The following is a 19,221-nucleotide window of genomic DNA, read 5'->3' on the forward strand; positions in this document are numbered from 1 at the left end:
CTTGAATCTACTTCCCTAGCTAGACCCTGGTGAGAATATTTCTTGAGAGCCAACAATTTTGCCGGGGTTTGTCGCCTTCAAAAGTGTAATAAAATAATAATAATAAAATAAAACAATGTGTGTGATGTGTGTGTGTGTGTGTGTGTCCTGACCTGAGGCAGAGCTTGAACGACAGTGTCCAGTAAAGCTCTCATCCCAGTTGCCATTTTAAGCAACTTCAAGACTGCAAAGAAAGAACACACACACACACACACACACACACACAGAAAAACTAAGTGGAAGATCAAAGACAGGAGTGATAAAGAGCAACCGGGAAAGGAGCGAGAGATTACAAGTGATCAATAGATGGACACTCTCCAATTCCCGCAGGTCCAATTTCCAAAAGCTACCGATGGTTGGCGGGAAGGAAAACATTCAAAGCCTCCTGGGAGACGGGCCAGAGTTGAAAAGTATCTGGTGAAAACATTGTTGTTTTTTTTTTTTTTTTTTTTTACAACTCCAAAGATGTTATTTCATCTCTGTTTGTGGAAAAAAAAATTAGCTTTGCGCGCTAATCAGCTCTGTTTGCCTGCTTGACGTGGTTGTTTACATTTGACTGAATTTCAATCATAAAGAACAGCAATTGAATAAATTACTTTCATAATATTAACAACTCCTCGAAAAAATATACGATTGACATTTTCTACTCATCCAATGTTCCTCTAATACTCGTTCCGGGTAAGCGGGACATTTAGCATCACCTAACTTTTCTTTTTAATATAAACAACAAAAAAAAAAACAGGATCGGTTGTTCGGCGAAGGAGCTAACGTGCTAACACGATCCCCCGCAGACCCAAACAGACGCTAAACATTAGCGCGGGTGATAAAACCGCGAGCTGGTGCAACTAGCCATCAGACCGCCACCGAGGCTCGCTGGTTAATTACCGCCAGCTGCCACTGGATGAGCTCGTGGCGGCCGCGGGCCCGGTTCTGCGCTCATTGCCAAAGGTCGCGGGGGGGGGGGGGGGGGATGGGTCGATAAAGCGCGATTGCCGTAATTAGCTTTTATCTCGGTGCCACTTACACAGCTAGCTAGCAACGAGCTTTGGCGGACTGCTAGTGCAGCTAAATATGATAAAAGGCTCCCTCCTAAGTCACTAATCACAACGGCGAATAAGACACACTTCGGACAAGTATCGCTCTCATGAAGGGGATGATGAGGAAAGATGGAGAAGCCATGCTGATTGCTAAGCTAAGCTAAGCGTTGTAGCTCTGCGACAAAAAGTGCTACAGTGTTGTTGTTGTTGTTGTTGTTTGTTTTTTTACATGTACACTTTATTCATTCTTTAAAACTCTCAGACAACGTGCCTCCTTGCTCTTCCGCGTTCGGCTGGAGAGGCGTTCAAAGACAGCCTCCAAAATAAGCCATATTTGGAAAGTGTCCCCGGGATCAAGGAGAGATCCGGCTCTCCGTTTAGCAGCAATTTAGAGTCAGCCAATTTGAAATCGGTGGCACCGTTTTCGTTTCAATATCGCTGCGCCGTAAACAATTACGGGCAACGTATCTCTTCCGTCCCCGTGAAGGTCGGTCAGGAGTATGCTAGGCTAAAGCTAGGTTACAACTTGCACTGAGACGTCCTTCTGAGGCAATTTGGGATTTGCATAGACCTTTTCTTTGCATACTTCCAGGTCCCTTTGCTCAGATGCCGTGAAAAAAGCAAGAAAAAAGGAGAATTTGAAGAGGTTCGGCTCAGTTTTCGTGGGTCGGGGGGGGGCAGGGTTCATTTGGACCCTGACACCACGAGTGAAGTGCGCGTACCTCTGGCTATCCTGAGCACCCTCATGATCCTGATGATGGTCGGGTTGATGGGTAGCGAGGCGTTGATCTCAATCTCCTCCAAGGTGATGCCCATCACAGACAGCAACACAATGGCCAGGTCCAACTGGTTCCACCTGCGTACACGCGCACGCCCGTCATCGTCGGCAGAAGTCGCAGCGAGTGAATTGCGATTGTCATCAAGGTTGGAGGCTGAGGAGCGCTCTCTATTATGTTCATTCCCAATGAATATTAATGCTAACTTCAGGAATCATTTGCATGATTCTCCCACCGCAGGCATCGCACCTGCGGGCCGATCCCCCCCCCCCCCCCCCCCCCATCTCATGAATATTTTACGTCGGAGGCCGTCGTTTCCGTTCAGGACCTCGGACCTTTTACCGACTTGTCAATTTACTTCTTCCTCCAAAGAGATTACGTTTAAAAGGGGTTCGGGGGAAGTTATCCAAAATATGGCCCCAGGGCCATTTGCGGCCCGTCATCCATGTTTCAGTGGCCAGCAGCGTATATTAAAACTGACATTTGACACGGCCCGCAAGGCTAGTTACCATAAATAAATACCAAAGTAGCACATTTTCTCTGACGAATAAGGATAATTCAATAAATAATTTTCGAAGCGGAAATTGTTTCCGAATTGTTTTCAAAAATGGTCTGCTGACTCCAGTTTGCTCTTGTTTTGCTTCTCAAGGTGGAGATGGGATTCAGCGACTGTTCAATGCGGGGGGGGGGGGGGGGGTGGATCTAGTCTAGTGAGATTCAGGGCCGTTGGCCACCCTCAAATCTTGGAAAATCGGAGACAATTTGCCTTATCGGCTTTCACTGAAAGCTGCTGTGACACCGTTTTCCAACGCGACTAGAAAATGTCGACAATTTAGCGTCGCTTTCTTGACTGATTTTATAGCGTGTTTCATGATTTCAAGTTGAAGACTTTTCAAGTGGCTCTTGCATCCTTGCATTTTCATGAATGCGGCCTTCATACGAAAAAGTAGTCTACTTAATCCTTCTTTTGCGATTAAAAAAAAATTATTTCCTGCTTGGGAAATAATGGTCGTGCCCTCTGTTATTGGGACTCCTGTGTAAAATGTCATAATTGAATTACCTATGGATTTTTTTTTCTGGTCTTATAATATGTAAAAAAAAAACCTATATACTGTATATATATATTCTAAGCTAATAAACACATCATCTCCAGGGGTGCCAAAAATTCTGGAAGGCACCGTATAGAGAAAGATGCCATTAACAGGCAGCGTGAAAGGGCCTGCGTGAGCAAAGCACGCCCCAATCAGCCAGAGATGAGGTGTAGCATCGAGCGAGAAGTGAAAAAGCAATAAAAAAAAAAAACGGCCTTTCTTTCGGAGAAACGCAATTCCCTGCTAAATCATGAAATGGAGTAAAGGTTTCCTCTGACAAGATGTTATCCCCGGCGAGGAGCAAAAGTAGTGCAGACACGTGATGTAAACACCCTCAAATCCAGAAAACTCACATACACCAGTAGAAAACAGGACACGAATGCCCCCCCCTCAAAAAATTTTTTTTTTGTCACAGATGGATACAAAGGGGAGCAGACAAGGAAGTAAAAAAGCTTCCCTGGGTGCGTCCACCTTTCTAAAAATGGAGCAGCAGATGGAATAATAAATATTTCCTCAGTGGGAACTGCCGAAGTAATATACAGCGGCAGCTGCTCCTCGCGGCGGCTGCGCTGGACGTAAGGAGACTCTGCTGATATTGATATCTATTCAATTGTATTTTTATTTTATTTTTTTGGACCTGCACAGCTTTAGCGTGGGTGTCAAAATATATATTATTCCTGGACAAAAAAAAAAAAAAAAAATCAGTTCCCTGGACTGAAGAAGACATTTTTGGCTCAAATAGATTCTTCACACAAGGACAAACGTGGCCTTTAACCATCCATCTCTGAATATGAAAAACAAATGCAAAATTATGAAAGCAGCGAGCACCCCCTCAAAAGTCAGGGGGGGTGGGGGGGTGAGGATTAGAGGTTTTTTTTTTGCTTTTCATCAGCGTGTTCTGCCCACACTCAATGACGAAGGCAAAAAAATCGACGCAATCTTGTGGTGCCAGGTTCAAATTTTATAAAAGAAAATGGTGGGCATTTTGTTTCTTTTCCGGAATGAGTTTCTGAGACTTTTTTTGGAGTATGAAAACATAACATGACAACTGTCTTTCAATTTTGATGGTCATTTTTGTTTTCTTCATTATTTTATGGCAAGTCGTCAAACTTCTGCCCACACTCGCACTGACTGAATCTCAAATTCTTCCGCATTTAGCATCCTCCATCTGTTTAGTATAATCGTGATGAAAATTTGATCGCAGTCAAAAAATATTTGAGGACCCTGGCAATATTTCGGAAATGGCTGCCCCAAACAAAAACTGTATTCCAGGGGGTATTTTTGGTTGGTTTTTTTTTGGTGGGGGGAGGTGCGGTGGGGGTCTGCCCATAACAGACAATATTTAAATTCAAATCTCAAATTTGTGAAACCAGCTTTGTCAGATGAATTTTTCTCAAACAATCTAGGACAAGTTTGTCATTGAACTCCCTCTGAAAAAGAGCATTTCCTGTGTTTTTTTTCTACTTCTTGAAACTATTTTTGTGGGACTGCCTATGATAAACTAGCCAATCAAATTTCATGACGCTCTGCGAAACTGGCTTTGCGCGCAGAATTTTTCTTCAGACGATTTAGGACAAGTTTGTCTCTGAAAGACGTCTCCAAACGAGCAAGAAATTTTCTTTGGTTTTTTTCCAGATTTTTAAATTTTTTTTGTGGGTCTACTCAAGTGAGTTTTCCCAACATTCTGGCCCTCTTCTCATACCTGTCCTTGAAGAAACGGCTGCCCCAAACAAAAATTGTATTCTGGTGTTTGTTTGTTTTTTTTTTGGGGGGGGGGGGGTTAGGGGGGGCTGCCCATAACAGACAATATTTAAATTCAAATCTCAAATTTGTGAAACCAGCTTTGTCGGATGAATTTTTCTCAAACAATCTAGGACAAGTTTGTCTATTGAACTACCTCTGAAAAAGAGCATTTCCTGTGTTTTTTTTCTACTTCTTGAAACTATTTTTGTGGGACTGCCTATGATAAACTAGCCAATCAAATTTCATGACGCTCTGTGAAACTGGCTTTGTGCGCAGAATTTTTCTTCAGACGATTTAGGACAAGTTTGTCTCCGAAAGACGTCTGCAAACGAGCAAGCAATTTCCTTTGGTTTTTTTCCAGATTTTTAATTTTTTTTTGTGGGTCTACTCAAGTGAGTTTCCCCAACATTCTGGCCCTCTTCTCATACCTGTCCTTGAAGAAACGGCTGCCCCAAACAAAAATTGTATTCTGGTGTTTGTTTGTTTGTTTTTGGGGGGGGGGGGGTGATGGGGGGCTGCCCATAACAGACAATATTTAAATTAAAATATCAAATTTGTGAAACCAGCTTTGTCGGATGAATTTTTCTCAAACAATCTAGGACAAGTTTGTCTTTGAACTCCCTCTGAAAAAGAGCATTTCCTGTGTTTTTTTTCTACTTCTTGAAACTATTTTTGTGGGACCGCTTATGATAAACTAGCCAATCAAATTTCATGAAACTGGCTTTGTGCGCAGAATTTTACTTCAGACGATTTGGGACAAGTTTGTCTCCGAAAGACGTCTCCAAACGAGCAAGAAATTTTCTTTGATTTTTTTCTTTTGATTTTTTTTAATTTTTTTTGTGGGTCTACTCAAGTGAGTTTTCCCAACATTCTGGCCCTCTTCTCATACCTGTCCTTGAAGAAACGGCGAAACCCAAAGGCCACCATCTTCAGAGTCGCTTCGATGACAAAGGTGGACGTAAAGAAGTAGTTGCAATACTTTAGCGCCGTCTCTAGAGACTAAAACATAACAATCCAAATAACGAAAAGGATATAACATCATTTGAAAATGCGTGACATCGTGCGTATGTGATCTCTCACCGGAGGCTGGCTGTAATGCTCGAGTGACATGGTGATAACGTTGATGCAGATGATGAAGGTGATGACCAAGTCCAGGTAGTGGCTGGTGCACAAGGTGTGGATGGCCAGTCGCGCCGGGCCGTAGGAGGCGTAGTAAGGAAGCTTCTGGGCCTCTTAGCAATCAGACCACAAAAATCCTCATATTTGTGTGTGTTTGTTGACTTTAAAACCACGGGAAAATGGGCACGCTAGTCGCGTAGCATTTAGCTTTTTTTTTTGCCCCCCGCCCCCTGTGATTTCTTACTTCGCCTCTTCTTCTCCATGCGTCGCTGGCGCTTCTCCTCGCGCCGCCGGGCCTCCTCCACCTCCTGGTGTTGCCGACACTTGTGGAAGTTCTCCACCACCACGCCCACAAACATGTTGAGCACAAAGAAGCTGACGATGAGCAGGAACGAGATGAAGTAGAGAAGCATCCACGGGTTGTTGTTGATCGCCGGCTGGAAGTAGGGGGACAATCACGAGTGGGTGAACATGGTTAAGCTACGTATGCTAGCCTCGGCTAGGCTAGCTATCAGCCAACTTCTGTTTACAGTCGTTTGACAGTTTAGAATGTTCATGACTGTTATGAAACTCGAACCCGAAACCTTAACGCGAGCGCTAATCGTAGCTGCCAATGTTATCCCACACAATAGTTAGTCAATAGTTGGCACTAATATAAACCGCTAAACATGAGCAAGCACTAACACACTGTAACATTAGCGCAGCTATTAGCATCGATTGCTAACTCCCTCCCTTCCCCCACATTAAAAAACCTTTTTAAAATCCCAAACATTTTTTAATGATGTAATAAATCATATCAGGTGTTCCTCCTAATGTGTGAGTTTTCTTTTAAGTATGCTGTATAATAACCTATCCCACATTTCCTCTTTTTAAAAGTCAGATCACTGTCTGGCTTCTACAGAAGTGTCGGCCAATTATTTAAAGCCAAGCAGCCAGCTCAGCACCCCCCCCCCCCCAAAAAAAAATCTGTATAAATATAGAAATTACGAGTATATAATACATCCAGAAAATTGGAAAAGGAGCAGGTCCAAATTATTCCTCGCCGCCATTACCAAAAAACAATTGCGGCTCAAGTGTCACAAAAAAAGCAGCGGCTGTGGGAATTGTGTGAGAAATAGCTGAAAGCTAAATTAGGATTAGTCTCTCTTCTTTTTTTTTTTTTTTTTTCCCCCCCTTCCCTGTGGCAGCCTGATGGAATCATCCGGAAGACAGGAGAAAATCTCCCTGTAGTCGATTGCTTAATGGCCTTGAAATGAAAGCAAGTGCCAGGGAAAAATCTGTTCACATCAGCTGACTTTTTACACATCGAGCGTATGCGCCTGCGGGCAAAAAAAAACGAAACAAACAAACAAACAAAACAAAAAACAGTCGACACTTGAGTTGAGGACACAAAAAATAAAAAAATAAATAAAGTTGCATGTTATACTCTCGAGCCTGAACAAACTGAAAGAGCTTTATAAACATTGACTTGTTTACAGGGTTCATTCAATCCCTTTTCTGACACCAAACGATGTGAGTCTGGTTACGATTGTCTTCTTGATTTCATTCAATGTTTAATTTGTCGTTCTTTCTTGTTATTTTCATTGTCTTCCTTTTGAAGTGCTCTACAGATCAAATGGATTATTATGATAATCTTCTAAATCGGACTTCTGACATCACACAGGGCATATACGGATCCCGTCCTATTTTGCTATGTTTGGATGGTTAAGACTTTCGGATCCCACTTCTGATGCTAAATGTGCTAGCTGGTATTACAAACACCCGGGAGTGTCAAAATCCCACTTCTGACACCAACTCATTCCATTGACTGAAATTCTCATATCGCTCAATAAAATAATTGTGAAATTTCCCGCCAAGTCCCACAAAACTGACGTCCTGATTGTCAATCCTCTGAATCCCGCTTCGTCCTCCAAATAATGGAGAAAAAATGGTTGCATAGTGGGGGGGTGGAAAAAATATATACGTGCAGCCAAGTGCCTGGTTGGTCACATCGAGCGTGCGCTACCTGCTGGTCGATGCCCACCGCATCCAGTCCGTGATACATGATGTTCACCCAGCCGTCTTTGGAGGCCAGCACAAACAAGGACATCAGAGCCTTTGGGAGGTTCCGTAAAAAAACAAAAAAAAACATATTAGGCTGAAGAAGTACTCAAGAAATGTCTTCCGGGGGGCGCTTGGTTACCTGACCGAGATTGTCAAAGTTATATTTGTGATGCACCCATCGGTAGTTGGCGGCCAAGCAGTCGGACTTGTTGGTGACGTTCTTCACGTCCAGCCCGGCGCAGTAGTAGAACTTGCCTTTGAACAGCTGCGGCGCGCACACCAAAGTACAGTATCGATATTTTTTTCTGAAGGGCTTCCATAATTAGCACGCGATGCTAATTAGCCGCGCACATGAAACGAGTGTTGACAGGGAGAGTTTGTTGACAGCCTGCTTTTCCCTCGTGAAGAAAATTGCCATTCACGAGTGGAGCTTGATGGCAACGCTGAGAATAATCGGAGGCTTTTGGCAGATGCCGCAGAAAACACTGACCCCAACTCCATCTCCAAAGCCTACCACCAAATTTTTAACTTTACCTGAACGCCGAGGATACCAAAGATGATGAAGAAGGCACAGCAGATGAGGACAATATTGCCGATGGGCTTGAGGGAGGTGATGAGGGTCTCCACCACCAGTTTCAGACCCGGAGCTCTGCTGATGACCCTGCCAGAACAAGAAAACCTTTGGTGAAAGACAGACACCCGGGAGGTTGTAGTCCCCCCCAGGACGCCCGGAACTAACCTGAGGGGTCGTAATGTCCGCAAGAGCCTGAGAACGCGGAGAACGCCGAGGATTTTGGCGCCACCCGCCATGGACACCACGATGTCGATGAGCGAGACAAAGACCAGGAAGCCGTCCAGAATGTTCCAGCTGCTCCGCAGGTAGGCCGTCTCGCCCAGGTACAGGCCCATGGACACCACCTGCAGAGATGAAGACCACGCAGTGAGCACGGGGGTTTAGCCGCTCCGATGTTTTGGGGGTTTTTGGGGTTTTTTTTTGTTGCTCCTCGATGATGGATGGATGCGGAGCAGCTCACCAGCTTACCTCCTTCATGTGCAACACGTTTGGGTAAGGTGGTTTGTGGAGACGGGTTGTAAGATTCCAAATCTTCACAGATTGCCTAGCCTTCAAGTATAGCAAATTCAGATTTTTTTGTGGGAATTTATTTCGCCTCCATCTGTGAAAATCCAGGAGGAATCGAAAGGGCAGACGTTTGGTGTCTTGAACTTGTTCGACTGCCGCATGCTAATTTACATACTCGTTTACGTTCGTTCATCACCTATTTTTTCCTCGCCATTTTGATTCGGAGACATTCATTCATTCATTCATCTTCCGAGCCGCTTGATCCTCACTAGGGTCGCGGGGGATGCCGGAGCCCATCCCAGCTGTCTCCGGGCAGTAGGCGGGGGACACCCTGAATCGGTTGCCAGCCAATCGCAGGGCACACAGAGACAAACAACCAACCATGCTCACACTCACACCGAGGGACAATTTAGAGTGTTCAATCAGCCTGCATATTTTTGGAATGTGGGAGGAAACCGGAGCACCCGGAGAAAACCCACGCAGGCCCGGGAAGAACATGCAAACTCCACACAGGGAGGCCGGAGCTGGAATCGAACCCGGTACCTCTGCACTGTGAAGCCGACGTGCTAACCACTGGACTACCGGGCCGCCTATTTTTATTTATTTTTTTTGTATTCTCCTGGGTGGGCCAAAATCAGTTTTTCCACATCTGACTTCCTAACCTGGAGCAAACCGGCGGAAAGTGTCGCCACCGCAACTAAAGAAAAACTCAGAAAAGGCCAAACCATGACTTGGAACACAAGCGCACGCATCTGAAAATATGCCCAGTAGTGCTGAACAGAAAACAAGTTTTTTTATTTTTATCCATCCATCCATCGTCTACCGCTTATCCGGGGCCGGGTCGCGGGGGCAACAGCTTTAGCAGGGAAGCCCAGTCCTCCCTCTCCCTAGCTACTTCGTCCAGCTCTCCCCGGGGTGGGTGACATAGTCTCTCCAGCGTGTCCTGGGTCTTCCTCGGGGTCTCCTCCCGGTGGGACATGCCCGGAACACCTCACCGGGGAGGCGTTCAGGAGGCATCCGAATCAGATGCCCAAGCCACCTCATCTGGCTCTTCTCGATGTGGAGGAGAAGCGGCTCGACTCTGAGCCCCTCCCGGATGACTGAGCTTCTCACCTTATCTCTAAGGGAGAGCCCGGACACCCTCCGGAGAAAACTCATTTCAGCCGCTTGTATCCGGGATCTCGTTCTTTCGGTCACGACCCATAGCTCGTGACCATAGGTGAGGGTTGGGACGTAGATCGACCGGTAAATTGAGAGCTTCGCCCTTAATAGGAATAGCAATCAAGTTGGCTAAATTAGCTGCTGTGCCCTGAAATCTTAGTGACAACTTTTCCACAGCGCTAACTTTGCTAAACAAAAACTCAAGTAGTTGTGCCTCGTAGTATTCCATCTATTTATCGGGGCGTCGTATTCATTTGGCTAATCACCAACTGAGTTTTTTTTTGTTTTGTTTTTGGGGCTGAGCCTCCAACCCTGTCGCCGGTGCTCTATTATGGCGCACCTGGAGAATGGGATGTGGTGGCAACTTGTTGGCTGTGAAGCCTGCTCTCTACAGCACAGGTACGCTGCATGTTGTTCCGGAGGCAGCGACAAAAAAGCGCAAAGTCTTCTTTTCAAGCTGGCTTTCTTCCCGAGCTCATTCAGGTCTTGTGACAAATCCATCAACATTTAGCTCACGCGACAAAAGGGGGAGGAATAAGAATATCCTGGGAGAGGAATGCGGGCTTCCCGGCGGGCGGGATGAAGACTGACAGGGGAAAACGTTCAGGGGAGGTGGAGGGGGCGGGGGGGCAGGTTGGAAGATAAAGGCGCTTGTGAGATATTTCGGAGGGGCGTGCGCCACTTGACACCTGCCAACGTTTGCTTGCTAAAAAAAATTGCCACGCGGGAACACGACGGCGCTGCCTACTTTCTCCAGGGGAAACAAAGGGAATTGCGGAAAAGGACGAGTCATTCTGTCAGGAGGCGTTTCAAGGAAATGGCAGCCAAACTTTTATTTATTTAAAAAAAAAAAAAATTATGTGATTTCCATGTTGGATGGCAGGCGCAGCAACCACATGCTCTCAAACACCGAATGTGTATCGTGACAAGAGCTCGGTCCACGGACACATTTTTGTCTTGTAGACGTGTGAAAACTTTTCACACTTCCCTCCAGCAGCTTTTTTTTTTGTTTTTTCCTCCGAGTGACGCGCAAAGAAAACGGCAGGAGACCTTCCTTGAATTCATCTCGAGGAATTTCTCTCTTCTAAGGGGAGGTGAACGCGGTCCCGCCGTTTCTAATTAGAAGTCCGCGTACAAGGTCGCACACATCAGTTGGCAGTTGGTGTGTGTGTGTGTGTTTGTACAAACATGAGCTTAGCTTAGCTGGACCAGATGTTGAAGCCGATGCGGTGGACCCAAGCTTGACTAAATAGGTAGGAAAAAAAATGGATAGATAGGTCTGAAGACGGCAGAATGGTAAAAAAGCTGGTTGGTAGGTAGAATGAATAAAAAAAAAAACGCAAAGTCAGATCGGCTGGTAGGAACACAGGAAATATAAATAAGTAGAATGCACGAATAGGTTCCATAGCCCAGAAACGTGCCCGGTAGGTTTATTGAAGACTTGAAACCGTCCCCTGACGTGAATGTGAGTCATTTATTGATTGATTGATTTTTTTGTCAATTTGTGCCGGTGATTGACAGGCCACCAGGTGAGGGGTGGGTCTACCCAGCCTCTCGTCCAATGACACGTTGGGATAGGCGCCAGTATGCCCGCGGCCCTCGTCAGATGCCGTTAAGAGACCGGATGGACAGGCATCTTGTAAAAAAATATATTTAAAAAAATATATGATATAAATTTTAAAAAATCTGAAAAAAAATAAAATAAATACTTGAGCAAACCTCGACCTCTCTTGTAAGCTAACAACAGCGTCTCGCCTCCTTGCCTTGCAAAAATGGCGGCGGCGTTGAAACAGAGCAACCTCAATGGGGAAAATCTGAGATGCGAAAAATCACGCGCAGGGAAATATTAATCAAAAACAAATTTTTAAGAACCTGGTAGAAACATGTTGAAGTCATCTCCCACGATGATGAACATCTTACTGCTAGCATCTTTGCTAATTGGATGAAAAATGGATAATGGGCGTCGGCTTGGGAGATGAAAAGATTGGTTGCATAGATGGGAGGCCAACCCGTACCGGGAGGAGCTTAAGTCCTCTGCTGAACTTGATTATCTCGCTCACTAATGGCCGGGCGTCGAGGAGAAAGGAGGAAAAAGACAGGAGACGGACCAGGAGGGGGGTTCTTCCTTACCTTGAGGGTCATCTCGGCCACAAAGATGGCAGTAAAGACATAGTTGGAAATGGTGAGGAGAAGCCTTTCCTGGAACACAGGATGGAAAAATAGGGATGTGGGTAGCTAGGTAGGAAAGATAAGTAGCGAGGACAGAGACACACGGAAAGGAAACGTAGGGTCGCGTGTGATTGGACTAGCTAGGGTACTGTTTAGCTAGCTAGGTCCATACAGTCATTTTAAAGATTTTTTTTCATCCAGCCACGGCTAAAAACAGAAGCATAGTGATGAGTGCATATGTTGAGAGAAATTAAAAACTTATTGAGGATTTCAGTGGATAGCCACGTATGTCATGCCTTTTAACTTCATGAGGGCACCCGTGAGTGGTATCGGCATCATTTGGGAATACTCGATAGCTTGGAACAAGGCCAGTATCGGTCGGATGCACTCGCCAAAACCAGCATTTCTTTCAATGCGGTGTAGATCACAACAGATCGACGTCCAGCTTGTGAGCGCATAACATTGCCTCGACCCCCCACGCCCCCCTCCCTCGCACCCCCAAACCTGCTACAGGCGTCATAAAGTAACAGCCGATAGTAGCAAATCATGTTACCAGGCTGCCTTGGAGAATCCTGGGCCTCTCCAGAGCCACCGTGATGCAATTGAGGAAGATGAAAACCAGGACCACGTAGTCAAAGAGCTTGTGAGCAATGATGGACTGGCAGAGGGCCCGGAACCTGGCGGGGGGGGGGGGGGGGGGGAAACACAGGAGACCGTGTAAGATTTGTTCTTTTAATAACGTCAAAGAAGGCATCCGGGGCAACATTCGAATTGTGCGATCTACTGGAATGCGAGGACGGGGGCAGTATGCTGGGCATATTTTTTTTTTTTGCATCGCCCGTCAGCAGCTGCGTCTCAAAAGATGCTTTCATTTGCTTTCAAACTTGTCCGCGGGAGGTCTTCCATTTCATGTTCCCAAGCAAAAGAGTTAATTAGGCTGAAAAAAAAGACAATTAACGCCTCACAACTGACATTCAATGGTCTGAAAAAGGCCACAGATACCTGCCCCCCCCCCACAAAAATATTTTTTTCAACACTGCCAAATTTTCTTGGCAAAGTATTTGTATTGCTTGACATCAGAATTGCGTTGCTGGTAAATGTGCAGTGATGTCATTTAGCGCTAGGTATCAAATTAGCATGGCACGTCATAAATGGAGGAAATGATATGGCGGCTCGCATATTCTCGCATCAAAATTGGATGTTGTTGGGTTGCATGAATAACGCAAAAACGATACAGTGCCATCCGGTCCAAACCGTGGCTGCTCCGGCAAGAGGCAAGAACCACAAAAAGCACTTTTGGTCTCATGGCGGATTCCTTCCCGAGGGCGAACCGCAGTGCAGGTGTGTTGCGAGATAGCAAGAGAGAGAGAGCGAGAGCGCCCACGCCTGTCAGGCCAGCCCTGGGTGACTTGGAAGCACTTTGAATAAAGTCAATCCCACATTGTGGTGCTGCCCCCCCCCCTTTCCCCCCACCCGTGACAATTTACATCTGTCTAATATGCATGTTAAGCAGCTTGCCTGGGCTACGGCAATCGTAATGTCGTCGAATGGGAATTCTCAAAGGCTGCAATTCGGAGCAGTGAATAATACGTACTTTTTCTCCCCCCCCCCAAATTGGGGGGTAGTATTATAAACGTGCAGCGCAGTGGTCGACTGGGTAGCACGTCAACCTCAAAACAGCGCAGAGGTCTCGGGTTCGATTCCGGCTCCTGTGTGGGCTGTTTCCATGTTCTGCCTGTGGCTGCGTGGCTTTTCTCCGGGTACTCCGGTTTCCTCCCACATTCCGAAAACACGCATGGCAGGTTGAATTGCGAGTGCCAAAGGTTGTTTGTCTACGCTAACGCTTTTTTTCTTTCTACGGCGCCCGCTGCCAGCGTTGCGCGTGAGCCACCCACGCTGTCGGACGTTTCCGATGCAGTTCATTAAGACGTCAATGAAATTCTCAAAACGTGCCGTTTTAGACGACAAAATCACTGCTTGTGACGTCACTTCAGTACTTCGCTTGGTAGGTTGATGACAAGCCTTCCACGGCAACACTCTGACAGCCTGAGCTGACGTCCCCCCCCCCCCCCGAAGTCGCTTCATGTGTTTGCTGTAACGCTTCTCATGTAAGCACGACAACTGACAGACATGCTGAAAAACGCTGCAAATATTACAAACACACACGGCTTGACAGATGGCACCTGCCAGCAAGCCAAAACACAGCTCAGTTCCCCCCCCCCCCCCAGCTTTGCTTAAGTGGCCATCACGCCATTCCTTCGGGGGTGGGGAGGGGCGGGGTGGGGCGTTCAAAACAACAAAAATGCAGACTGTGGAGGCGAACAAATTCTTCAGACGGCGCACCGGAGGGCTTTCGACGAGCCGTTTGCGCGGGCGGGAGAGAGCGCCACCTTGCTTATTGTCGAGATCAAGTCGCTTTTCAAAGGCCTGCGTTCCTCCGTTCAGTTTCAACACGTCTGAAAAAAGTGTATTCACTATTTTTTCCCCCAAAATTAATTATTAATGTAATTAATTAATCGATTGATTAATTAATCAATTAATTAATTAACTGATTAATTAATTACTTTCCAACGAATGATCCAATGATCATTCATGTGCTTTAACGGCTTACAAATTGCATTTTATTTTCAAGTCGATGGCCAAAAGTACTCGATCAACAGCGCACCCACGTGCCGATTTGTACGTACTAGAGAGACCAAAAAAATACATAAAAACACCCCAAAAAAAGAGCTCAACGATCACAGAAAGTAAGAGCCAAAGGCTCACTGACTTGTTGTGCGGGGAGAAGAGGTAGACGGACCAGTCCTCTCGGCTCTCGCACCAGTCGGGCTTGTACACCTCAATCATTTTCTGCACGCGGAAACAAACGCTCTGCGTAGAAGAGAAAGAAGAACAAGAATGGTAGAGTGCTTCCAGTTAAAAAAAAAGACTTTGTGAAGAGATGTGGAGAGTACTAGAGGTGGATTAATGATCTAATACACTCGAAGTGGCCTGAGGAGGTTTACAGTATTTTCACCATGACGGGGCCGACTTCCTTGTGCTGTACGAAAGTAGGGGTAAACTACTTTAGTTTACCCCTACTACTGTAGTAGGGGTAAACCCTAGTAGTAGGGTTTCAAGCCCGGACGGATCAAGGTTTCAAGTCGCAGGTTCAAACAAGTGTTACGGATTGAAAATTGGGTTTTTGAGAATTGGGTAGAGTTGTAAACAAGGTGAAGGGTTTCAAACAACGCATACATTTCAATGATGGGCTCAGGTTTCAAAGAAATATTCGGGTTTCGAGCATAGATTGAAAATTCATATTCGGGTTTCAAATCAGGTTTGAAGTTTCAAGGTGGTGGGGTTACATTTTGAATTAGGGTTCACGTTCCTTCTTTGAGTTTTGGTTTCAAGACTTGTTTAGGGTTTGAAACAAGGGGGTTGGGGGGTTAAAAGTAGGACTCAAGACTTGGTTAGGGTTTTGAATGAATATTAGGGTTCCAAGCCTGACTGAGGGTTTCATGCCAAGGTTCCATGGCAGTAAGAAATTCAGTTTAGGATTTTGAAATAGGGTTGAAAGCCAGCGATTGGGATTTAAGTTTTTAGTCTGGGTTGTGGTACCTACATAGTCCGACTCTTCATCCAGGTCTGCCCGCTCCTTGCGAGCGTTAACTTGCGGAAAAACATCAACCATCAGTCGGCCGTGGAGTCCCGGGGCCTTGCCATTGCAGTCCCGGTGGTCCGTCCCGACGCCGCTCCCCGAGCCGGAAGCCCCCGCGACCGACCCCCTGCTCCTCTTCCCAGAGTCCACTTTGGCGCCGACGGGGGGCCCCGCTGCCCGGAAAAGCTCCGGGAGCTCCAGCGATAGGGCCCGGCGGTCCCTCCCGGAGAGCAGGAGCCCGGCTGCGGGAGGACCGTGAGGGTTTGGAGGACGGTGGGGCTGCGGGGGCCGGGAGAGGAGGGACTCCTGCTCGGCAGGTTGAGGGGTGCGGCTGCTGTGTACGCGGAGGCTACCGCCCACCGGAGGGGCCCCGCCGAAGCCGTAGTTCCTGCGGCCCAGGCTGTTGGAGCTGGACCTTGAAATGAAGTGAGAATCAACGGGGAGGGGGGGGGCTATTGACGGCATGATCTTTTACTAAGCTTTTCATTTGCGCTGGCAATCATGAGGTAGTTCTCACATGAATCATGGAAAACGGTCCAGCTAATTGTTGTTTCTTACCTGCGGCCCCAAGCGGAATGAGGGTGGAACGGGCGCCCCCAGTTGTGGTAGTTGGAACTGCGGCCATGTCGCTAAAAGAGGACACAGCATCGCGTTGAAATTCCACACTGGTCGAGATAAGTCAAGATTTTACCATGCCGCGTTTACACTGCTACCGAATGCGCAATCCAGATCAGATCCGGATCAGATCCGGATCAAGTTTTTCTTAGACGTTAAACGGTGATGAAAGTTCACACTGGTCTAGATTTTAAAATACGGCCTTCACACTGCTTCCGAATGTGCAACTTTTCTTCGACATGAAAGCCTTATAGACATGATTTCTAATCGGATCGGAAATCATTTCAACCACAGGAAAAGGAACGTTGCACGTTTTTCTCTTTCTTTGGCTTTGGACTCGACAGTTTCTATTCTTTTCCTGAGCAAGGGCTCTTCAGCAGGCTTGTGTCGATGTTATGTGCCTACGGTCATGCTACCGCATGGCCACGCTTTGCTGTGCCTGTGCCTGCTGGGACCCGGGTCCTCCGAAAGGAACCTCAGATCAGACACCACTGCTGACATGGGCGCTTTCAAGTTCTGGAATCTTTTGAATATTTTTTTTTTTCCTTCCCAGGTGAAGTGTGTCACTCCGTGGTCATCAGAGAAGATTTCCAATACTCAGCAGGTAATTTGCCAGGAAATGAGGCCTGCTATCGCGGGTCAATTATTTCCGAATAAAGAAGGAAAATACCAAGTTGCCGTTTTAAATGAGGTTGCCCTCGGCGCTGCGCCTTTGAAAATGCAAAAAGCCCTGCAAGTGGCATCCCCCTATTTTATGTTTTTCTTCGGAAGACACGGCAGGCCGTGTTTGTCTCGGCGTGTCTAATCCTCTCAGCATGATGGACCTAATTATACGTTTTAGCCTTCGCCAAGACGCGATCCTGAGCCGCCACCGTACGGCGGAAGGAGCAAATAATGCCGTGTCGCTGTCGCTATGGAAACATTAACCAAGTGTGCCACAAGGGAAGTTAAGTCCCGTGCGTGTCAAAGTGCGCTTTAGGCCCCGGCAAATTGCTGTCAGGATAATTTGTTCCACACTCTACGCCACGGGCCACAGGCGACGGACTCATACGACGACGAAAACTCGGATGGTTTGCTTTGTAATTTCTCGCTGGAAAAGTTTCATATTTTTAGTCATCGGCAAACGTTTCTTTGTTTTTTATGCGCGGAAATGTCATGACGTCATCTTTCAGAGACGTTTCCATGAAATGAGGAGATCGAGGAGTGTTGCCTCATATCCAGCAAAATATTTCTACCTCCTCCCGCATCACTACTCTGTCAATATGAGATGATGACGTGAGCCGCTACATGCGGGACCATATTTATTTTTGTTATTTTTTATTTTTATTTTTTTTGGTGCACCTCAGTCGACATCGTGTTTTGTGCGGGGGGGGCGTGGCACATTTTTTTTGTAGTGTTTGTTTCTATCGATGAGACTTAGTCATTGTTTTTCTCCGTCTCTTGGAGGGGTTGTGTCTGCTTTGTTGCACCCTCTTCTAGTTGTATTATTTTCTGTTCTATTCCGCACACATAATTGCACCCCCCCCCCACCCCCCGCCCCCACCACCACAAGACTCGACATTTTGCCTTGCATTCATCCGTTAGAGCTAATGACAACTGTGTCAAATTCCCAATTACATATTTGTTGTGATTATCCCGCGACCCCCCCGAGTGGATGTCAACAGCATCGGGAGCGTTTCAGCCTAATTAGCATCACGTGCGATCCAATCTTACTCGACTTTACGTGACGGGCGTGGCCTCACGCATCACCAATCAGTGTCTGACCTTCAGGCGGGCACAGAACCGAAGCTAAACGAGGTTGCGCCGCGTGTGTCGCGACGCGGCTGCGTTCCCACCAGTCCCAGTCGAGTGTCAGGTGAAGTTTAATTAACGACGAGCGGCTGCTTCTCTCCAAACTGACTCTCGGATTTTAATCGTCCATAATTCACCGGCAAAGTCCGGGCTTTCGGTGGATTTGGTGGCCTATGTTTTAGTTGAACTGGAAATCACTTTGGGACAAAAGGCAGTAGAGAGGTCATTTTAACTTGTCCCTTTGTGTTTTTAGAATTTATCTTGGCACCACCCCTTCGGTGATTGTGGATTTTGTGCCCCCCCCCTCCCCCCCGATTGAGGACTTTCCATTCAAATGTGATTAAAAACCAAACACAACTTTTTTGGAACAGAAGCAGTACCTTAGGAATCAACTCGAGCATCCCAAAAAGTATCATGAGAACTGATGTAAACGACTGTGCTAGCTTAAACGCGCTCCATGTTGTGTCACGTAATGGCCGGATGAATTTACCAGCGAGAGGGAACGTCTCTCCCAGCTCCCCCTGCCCCCGCCGCTAATCACGCTGCTGTTTCGGGACTCGCCGGTGAAGCTCCGCCTCTTGGAAGAGTTCGAACCCCCTCGGGAACCTGCGAGGGCGCCCAGCTCCAGGTGGCCATTGGGCGTCAAGGTGCAGATCCTGGGATCTGGAGGGGGGGGGGCGAAAAAAAAAACGTTCTTGGACGTTCTGAGTATTTCGTTTTGTTTTACGGTGACGAAGGCGTAAAAACAAAGGGTGTCGAATTCTGTGTGAATGCTTTTTGCCATTCACACCAAGAACGAAAACCTCACCTGACAACCGTATGGAGTCGTGCTTCTCGCTCTCGTCAAAGTTGGAGGAGGAGCGGTCGTCGTCGGAGTACGAGCGATTGGCGTCGCCCTGGTCAACACATGAGGAAG

The 19,221-nt window shown here is 46.8% G+C and overlaps 2 protein-coding genes across 2 annotated transcripts in view; one reads left to right on the forward strand and one right to left on the reverse strand.

The window, feature by feature from the left end:
* Positions 1 to 19,221, forward strand: part of LOC127613565 (ras-related C3 botulinum toxin substrate 2) — a 185,320-nt gene that overhangs the window by 89,971 nt on the left and 76,128 nt on the right. The gene's annotated exons all lie outside the window — the stretch shown is intronic.
* The window catches only part of LOC127613528 (voltage-dependent T-type calcium channel subunit alpha-1I-like), a 77,530-nt gene that overhangs the window by 5,574 nt on the left and 52,735 nt on the right, over positions 1 to 19,221 (reverse strand). The window contains exons 16-31 of the mRNA XM_052084608.1: positions 19,114 to 19,201; positions 18,796 to 18,968; positions 16,458 to 16,528; positions 15,864 to 16,314; positions 15,030 to 15,130; positions 12,813 to 12,936; positions 12,221 to 12,289; positions 8,588 to 8,766; positions 8,383 to 8,509; positions 7,988 to 8,113; positions 7,811 to 7,900; positions 6,050 to 6,242; positions 5,767 to 5,918; positions 5,576 to 5,685; positions 1,799 to 1,932; positions 153 to 223 (exon numbers count right to left, since the gene is read on the reverse strand). Coding sequence (XP_051940568.1) covers positions 153 to 223; positions 1,799 to 1,932; positions 5,576 to 5,685; positions 5,767 to 5,918; positions 6,050 to 6,242; positions 7,811 to 7,900; positions 7,988 to 8,113; positions 8,383 to 8,509; positions 8,588 to 8,766; positions 12,221 to 12,289; positions 12,813 to 12,936; positions 15,030 to 15,130; positions 15,864 to 16,314; positions 16,458 to 16,528; positions 18,796 to 18,968; positions 19,114 to 19,201 — 2,259 coding nt within the window. The remainder of the gene's footprint in view (positions 1 to 152; positions 224 to 1,798; positions 1,933 to 5,575; positions 5,686 to 5,766; positions 5,919 to 6,049; positions 6,243 to 7,810; positions 7,901 to 7,987; positions 8,114 to 8,382; positions 8,510 to 8,587; positions 8,767 to 12,220; positions 12,290 to 12,812; positions 12,937 to 15,029; positions 15,131 to 15,863; positions 16,315 to 16,457; positions 16,529 to 18,795; positions 18,969 to 19,113; positions 19,202 to 19,221) is intronic.

Source organism: Hippocampus zosterae, chromosome 13 (assembly GCF_025434085.1).
Source record: "Hippocampus zosterae strain Florida chromosome 13, ASM2543408v3, whole genome shotgun sequence".
Lineage (NCBI taxonomy): Eukaryota > Metazoa > Chordata > Actinopteri > Syngnathiformes > Syngnathidae > Hippocampus > Hippocampus zosterae.